Here is a 7,771-nt window from a genome sequence, read left to right on the forward strand (position 1 = left end):
AGGGCGGTGGGGTGCTGCTGGTAGCCTGCGTGCCGTCCGCATTTTGTTTTCTACGCTTTTGAAAGGATTGAAAGATTTTATTTCACTGAACTCGTATCACGGGTGAAGTGCTGGAAAGCAGCTGCTAGTCACAACCCCTCAGTTAAAAAATAAAAGGGAAATGGACAAAAACCTAAATTAGAATTTTAAGGACATTTTCCGAACCCTCGCCTTTCATCTGCTTTTCTCCTGAGACAAAGCTGGGAAGCAATGCAGCCGGGACGTCAGAGACTGACAGCTCCCCCACCTGTCACCTGGGTGGGAAGGCACCTCCGAGGGCTTCCGCAGCCCCTCTTCTCTGCCGGGACCGAATCCCGGGAAAAGTAAGGGAGAGGAGAGCACACATATGTTCACACTCACTCACCCACATGCTCACACACACTCTCACACACACACTCACACTCACACACATGCTCACACACAGTCACATGCTCACACACACACTCACATTCACATGCATACTCGCACACTCACACAAACTTACACACTCACAAACACACAATCACACATACTCATGCTCACACACAAAAACACGCTCACACAAACTTACACACTCACAAGCACACAATCATACATGCACATTCACAGACCCACTCGTGCACTCACATGCTCAAAAACATACGTTCACACAGACTCACACACTGACAAGCACACACACTCACATACACACTCACACCCACACACTCACATATACATTCACACACATACCGTCACACACTCACACATGCACACACACCATCACTCTAATGCACATTCACACCCACACACTTATGCTCACACAAACTCACAATCACACTCACATCCACACACACCCCCCACACACGCACTCACACACTTACAGTCACACTCATGCACACTCACACTCACCCACTCACACACATGCACACACAAACACACACACAAATTCACACAATCACACATACACACAATCACATGCACATTCACACTCACCCACATACACACGCACTCACACGCTCACACACAATCACACTCACAGTCACACTCACACACACAATCACACTCACCTTCATATGCTCACACACCACAGTCACACTGACATGCGCACACATAGTCACATGCTCACACACACTCACACCCACATGCTCACACTCACACACACACATGCTAACACAAACACATACACACTCACACACACTCACATGCTCACACAATCACACGCTCACACAAACTCACACACAATCACACTCACACACATACTACAGAACACAGAAGTAGGAACATTTTCTTCCTCCCTGGTTTCTAATTGGAAATTTGAAATGGGTCATTGCTGTCAGGCGGGTGGGCTTGGGGAAGAACAGGGGTCCAGCCATGCCCCCCGATTTTTACTGCTGGATTTTCCTCTCTGTCTTTGGTATGAGTCATGGCATTTCCAGAACCCTGTTGTCATCGGAGCGCTTGTATATTCCTGAGATTAAACTGTCCACTTGGAGCTGAGCATTTTCTTGTTGAAAGAAACATTGAAAGCACAGCAGGTGTTACTGCGGAGTGCAGACCCTGTGGGGACAGGGCTTGGCCAGGGGCCCCAGCCTGGGGTCTCCTGGAATGCCCTGCACACCCCTTGCTGTCCCTTCGGACAGACCTGCTTTACAGAACCATCCCAAGTCACCCACCGTGAACTTAAGGGAAAGGTGGTGTTGGAAGAGGAAATGTCACCTTGGGGTTGGGATGGAGGTGGTTGGGGGGAGGACGGCTCCAGGCCGTTGCGGCCGCTGCTCACAAAGGCTTGTCTGTCTTTGTAGATCACGTTCTATGTTCTGGTGAAGGCCACTTACACCCTGGGCTACAGCGTCTCTCTGGCTTCCCTTACTACAGGAAGCGTAATCCTTTGCCTCTTCAGGTAAGTAGCACAAATGAGCAATTCTGCAGGAATAGGAGATGGGGGTTGTCCGTTTATGACAGCTGAACCCATCTGGGAGGAGAGAAGGCCATGGCCGGAGCACTCTCTGTGCTGAGCCGCGGCAGCGCCCGGGGTGCCGGAGTGAAAGGCGATGCCAGCATTTATGGTTTGATTTCACTCCCCTGCACTCCTTCCGTAAAGACAGAACACTGGCCTTGGGTGAGGGTTCAGTTCCAGCATTATTACCAAATACAGCGGCTGTGCAAATGCTGCAAAACACAGAAGCAGCACTTGCCATTGGGCTGTCAGTGCTCCACTGACAGACACTGTAATGTGTTTGAGAATAAAAAGGTGGGTCCAGATTGCCTGGGTTCAAATCCTGGGTCCGACTCTTAGCAGCTGTGTGACCTTTGGCACATCACTCAACCTCTCTGTGCGTCTGTAAGTATGGATTCCCGTGGGACCCACATGGCATGGGGCAGGCTCTCTACATTTGGCCTGTGTTTTCCATGTGGTGAGGTGAGTCCTGGCGCCATCTAAACCTCTGCAGCCTCGTTAGTGGCGAATGGCATATGTTGTTTGTCAGGGTGAAGAGTAGAGACTTTGGTCCTACAACAGATGCTTCTGTCTAGAAAACGCTACTAAGTGTATTTAGGATTAAACCCATGTCAGGCATCATTGGCACGAAGCAGAAGGAATGATATTGAGCTTATTTTAACAGGGTTTTGATCGTCACATATCTGATGACTTTTTGCTGAGATATAGTTCACATATTGAGATGAATACATGATATAACAGGTGGGACGTCTTTAGGACCTCACACACTTGAGCAGGTCTATGCTTGCCAGTTAAATAAGTGAATGAAGAATAGAGCTGCGGCATCAGCAAATGGCAGTAAATGGTACTTACCATTTTTCAGGCCTCTCACCTATATCAGGTGGCTGGTAATTCTCAGAAAAAACGTGTACTTCGAAAAATGTGAGCAACATCTATCATATTCTAGTTCTTTAAAAAAAAAAAAAAAGGCTGGTCCACATGAGCCTTTGTGTACTATCTTCTATGTTTTACTACATATATGGATACATTTTTAAATCTTTATTGTTGAATGTATTACATACGTTCCCCTTTGACCCCCCCATTGACCTCTTCCAGCCGTTCCTCCCAGGCCCTCACCACCCCATTGTCTGTGTCCACGGGTTATGCATATGTGCATACAAGCTCATTGGTTGATCTCTTCCCACCCTGAGGCTCAACAGTTTGTTCCATGCTTCCATGTCTCTGGGTCCATTTTTGTTCATCAGTTTATTTTGTTCATTAGATTCCACATATGAGTGAGATCATGTGACACTTGTCTTTCTCTGACTTAGCATAATGCTCTCCAGGTCCCTCCGTGCTATTGCAAATGGTAAGAGTTCTTTCTTTTTCCCAGCCGAGTAGTACTCCATGGTGTAGATATACCACAGCTTTTTATCCACTCGTCTGCCGATGGGCACGTGGGCTGCTTCCAGACCTTAGGGATTGTAAATGGTGCTGCTGTGAACATAGGGTGCATACCTTCAAATTTTTCAGCATGAAAAAGAAAGGGAAATGTTAGGAAGGGAAGCTGACTAAGGGTAACAAACTAGAAAGAAATATTTCCTCCCTAACAGGTTTGGCTCAGTGGATAGAGCATCGGCCTGTAGACTGAAGGGTCCCAGGTTCGATTCCGGTCAAGGGCATGTACCTTGGTTGTGGGCACATCCCCAGTAGGGAGTGTGCAGGAGGCAGCTGATTGATGTTTCTCTCTCATCGATGTTTCTCTCTCATCGATGTTTCTATCCCTCTCCCTTCCTCTCTGTAAAAAATCAATAAATATATATTTTTAAAAATAAATATTTCCCCTTATTTTCCAAGAGCTGAACAACCCCATGTTTTTGTCATCTGTGGTTGCATTCAGATTGGCCTGTGCGGTGTGTTCACTGAGCCAGACTCCCAGTGTTTGGGAATTATCAGAAACATGGAAGTGACTCAGAGGCTGGAAGTGGCTTTATGCTATGAATCAGCCCTCTGTGCATGGCCATCGGCAGTCCCTGCTGTGAGACCTCTTGGTTACACAGACGCAAGCCGCAGCGTCCTCTGCTGCTGACAGGGCCAGGACGGCTAGAAACGGCTCCCAGGGCTGAGCAGGCTTCGGCTCTGCCCTGGTCTGGGCACGGAAATGCTGTTCCCTCCCTGTCTCCATCTGTCGGATGGATCGGAGCCACTTCCCTGGACAGCTGTGAGAGAGGGGATTCTAAAGTCCCAGAAAGAGAATTCTGTACTTTCTATCATAGCCCCACACACATCAACCTACCACCTCCTGGTTTTATGCAGAGAGAAAGGGTGCCACTTCCCAGGTGCCTTGTGGACGTCGGTGCAAGCACAGGCCCGGCCCTCACTGGGGTCACGGCAGCGGCTGCCCTGAGCATGTCCTGTGGTCCAGGCATTTGACTTGACAGCTCTGATCCCCCCCCCCCGGCCCACAATAACAGCCGTGATCGCCAGTACGTCCTGCCACGCCTTTTACAGGTGTTTGCAATTTAGTCCTCACGGCCTCTCCACAGCCAAGTGCTCCCAGTGCCCGGTGGCACCAGCTAGAGGAGGAGGCCGTGTGCCCGTGCGGAGGCCTGAGCGCAGAGCCTCTCCCTTCCGTGGTGGGCGTGGTCTCCAAGTCAGCTCCAGCGTCACGGAGGAACAGGGCGCAGCAGGCTTATCTGGAAGCCACACTTTGCTCTTGTGTGTGTTGTTTTTATTGATTTCAGAGAGGAAGGGAGAAGGAGAGAGATAGAAGCATCAATGATGAGAGAGAATCATTGATCGGCTGCCTCCTGCATGCCCCCCACTGGGGACTGAGCCCGCAACCCAGGCATGTGCCCTGCCTGGGAATCAAACAGTGACCTCCTGGTTCTTAGGTAGACGCTCAGCGGCTGAGCCACACCGGCGTCCATCCGTAGATCTGAACTCAGAGGTGACATGTTTAAATGAGTGATGAGTGACAAAGGACAGAGCTGGGCAAATGGGATGTGTGTGCATGCTCGGTGACAGCGATAAACCCACACCCACTCGGTGGGAAGAAACAGGTGAGAGCGTGGGCAGGAGAAGGAGAAAAGGAGAAGAGGAAGAAGAGGCAGTTTGGAGAGACGAGTGTCACCCCTGCCCCAGAAGCCCCCGAAACAGAGCAGCATCGCTGTTGGGACTTAGCCTTGGGGAGCTGGGCCCCACAGCAGTCTCCCCCATGAGGGGCAGCCTCTGGGTTGCCCTGGAGACACCCAGAAAACTCACTTTGTACTCAACGTCTTCGCTGACGAAGGTTCCACGGAGTTTTGAACCTCCGGGGAGTGCGGGGCTTCCGGCAGCTAGGCCGTCTGCGAGTGCGCGCGCCCAGGGTGAGTGGACACTGCTCGCCAGGAGCATCCTGGGACGGCCGGGTCCAGGCCAGCGCCCGAAGCAGCTCAGTCCGTGCCTGCGATGCTTTGTCGCTCTGCGAACATGTGTTGGAGTCATGCAAAGGGCACTCCTCTGTCTGTGGGTTCTCTCACTCGCATTTTACAGGAAACCCATCCATCTTAAGTGCACACTTAAGGTATGTGTTGTGTTTATGTGTACACACTTACGGCAATGCTTACTTCACATGTATGCTACATGTACTGGTCATAGACTGCATAGGTTCAGTCTTTCTAGATCCTGCCCACTAATTTCCCAAAGTGGTGGCCTCAGCCATGCCCGCCAGCTGAGGGGAGACTTCTATTCACGCTGCATCCTGTCGCCACCTCTCGCCATCAGTTTTAAAACTAGCCGTCCGGGTGGGTCTATAACAGCCGTGGGCAAACTATGGCCCGCGGGCCGGATCCGGCCCGTTTGAAATGAATAAAACTAAAAAAAAAAAGACCGTACCCTTTTATGTAATGATGTTTACTTTGAATTTATATTAGTTCACACAAACACTCCATCCATGCTTTTGTTCCGGCCCTCCGGTCCAGTTTAAGAACCCATTGTGGCCCTCGAGTCAAAAAGTTTGCCCACCCCTGGATAATCATAACATAAAATTGTGTGTTAATTTGCATTTCCCTGTGGTCATGAGAGCATGTGCTTGGAAATCTTTTCTGTGAGCACTGTTTGAGTGCTGGCTCGTTTCCTCGTCGTGGTGTCTCTTTATAAACGTGCTTTTAGGAGTCCTGCAGCGGGTCCTGTCCGATGCGGTGCTGGGAGTTCATCTCCAGTCTGTAGTTCGGCTTTACACGCTCTTACTGGGTCTTTTGAGGATGAAAAGTTGTTGGTTTTAATGACGTAATTCTTTGTTGGCTTTAGGTCGGTGCCCCGCGTCCTGTTTAAGAAATCATTGGCATATTCTTTTGTTATCAAAGAGACATTTTATTATTCTCACTTCTCATGGTGAGGTTATCGTCCATCTGCCATTTGGTTTAGTGTGTGGCACGAGGTGAGGTCGGTCCTGCTTGTCTTTCCAGAGGCCCGTCAGTCAGGGTGTCCGAGCGTCCAGTGCACACGGCCTGACGCCGGGGCTGTGACTGCATCAGGACCAGCAGGACCGACGCCCTGCAGTTCCGTTTGTCTCTTCGCCTGTCACTCTGCCATTTTGACGTTGTTGTGATTCCTGCACCTTCATCCTAAATCTGGATTTCTGCTGGTGTGAGCCTGTCACCTTTCTTTTTCATTGGCCATTTGCACTTAGGTGTGAATTTTTAAAAATCAGCTTGTCAGTTGGCATTTTAAAAACCCTCTGCAGGGTTCATTTTGATGGCATTGAATTTATAGATCAGTTTGGATAGAGTAGTTAGTATCTTTATAATTTTGAGTCATTCAATCTGTGATCATAATAGATCCTCCTATTTGTTTAGTTTTCTTTCATTTCTTTCAATAATGTTTTGTGATTTGGGGTAAAGTCTGCCTCTCTTCTGATAGTCATTTCTAGGTATTTGTTTATTTTGTTTTATGTATTTTGTTAGATACCATTCCATTTCTTTTTTTTTTTTTAATCCTCACCCAAGGATATTTACAGAGAGAGGGAAAGACAGAGAAATATTGATTGGTTGCCTCCTGCATGAGCCTCGACCAGGGCCCGGGCCGGGGAGGAGCCTGCCACTGAGTACATGCCCTTGACCAGAATCGCACCCGAGACTCTCTGTCCTCAGGCTGACGCTCTACCCACTGAGCACACCGGCCAGGGCTGGTTCCATTCCTGGTTGCTTCGGGGAGGAGCTGATTTCTGCAAGTTAATCCTGCTCAGCAACCTTGCTGTGCTCACGCAGGGGCTCTAACATTCCTGCAAATTCACAAAATCCATGTTTGAGTATCTCCCTCCTCCCCACAGGCGGCTGCACTGCACCCGGAACTACATCCACCTCAACCTGTTCCTCTCCTTCATCCTGAGGGCCGTCTCAGTGCTGGTCAAGGACGACGTGCTGTACTCCGGCTCCAGCACCCTGCACTGCCCCGACCAGCTGGCCTCCTGGGTAAGACCGCACGGGGGTCCTCAGAAGGAAGGTGGCCCTCACAGCTGTCGGGGACCATTCGTTTGCTGGTTTCTCTTTACTTGCTTGTCTCTTGTGAAGAGAGGACAGTGGAAAAGAACAGAGAGAGAAGGGAGGCTGAGAATGGGACGAGGTAGAGGAGGCAGAAGGCAGGCAAGGAGCTGGGGCCACACATGCCCGCAGCTCAGGGTTCAGGCTACTGTCGCTGGGGGACTGCATGACACCTGCCATGTTTGTCACCTTCCAGTGAGCTCTGTGCGCCGGGCCGGGATGCGAGGGCCTCTCTGTGAGATGCACCTGCCGTCTGCGCCTCTGCTGCGTGTCCTGCTTCCTTACACGAACGCGGGGGGCGTGGGGGGGGGGGGGA

At 50.3% G+C, this 7,771-nt stretch overlaps 1 protein-coding gene across 1 annotated transcript in view; it reads left to right on the forward strand.

Moving 5' to 3' along the window:
* The window catches only part of VIPR2 (vasoactive intestinal peptide receptor 2), a 29,089-nt gene that overhangs the window by 15,123 nt on the left and 6,195 nt on the right, over window positions 1–7,771 (forward strand). The window contains exons 5-6 of the mRNA XM_014537381.1: window positions 1,800–1,897; window positions 7,245–7,386. Of these exons, the coding sequence (XP_014392867.1) occupies window positions 1,800–1,897; window positions 7,245–7,386 (240 nt within the window). The remainder of the gene's footprint in view (window positions 1–1,799; window positions 1,898–7,244; window positions 7,387–7,771) is intronic.

This window comes from Myotis brandtii, unplaced genomic scaffold, assembly GCF_000412655.1.
Source record: "Myotis brandtii unplaced genomic scaffold, ASM41265v1 scaffold1777, whole genome shotgun sequence".
NCBI classification, from domain to species: domain Eukaryota; kingdom Metazoa; phylum Chordata; class Mammalia; order Chiroptera; family Vespertilionidae; genus Myotis; species Myotis brandtii.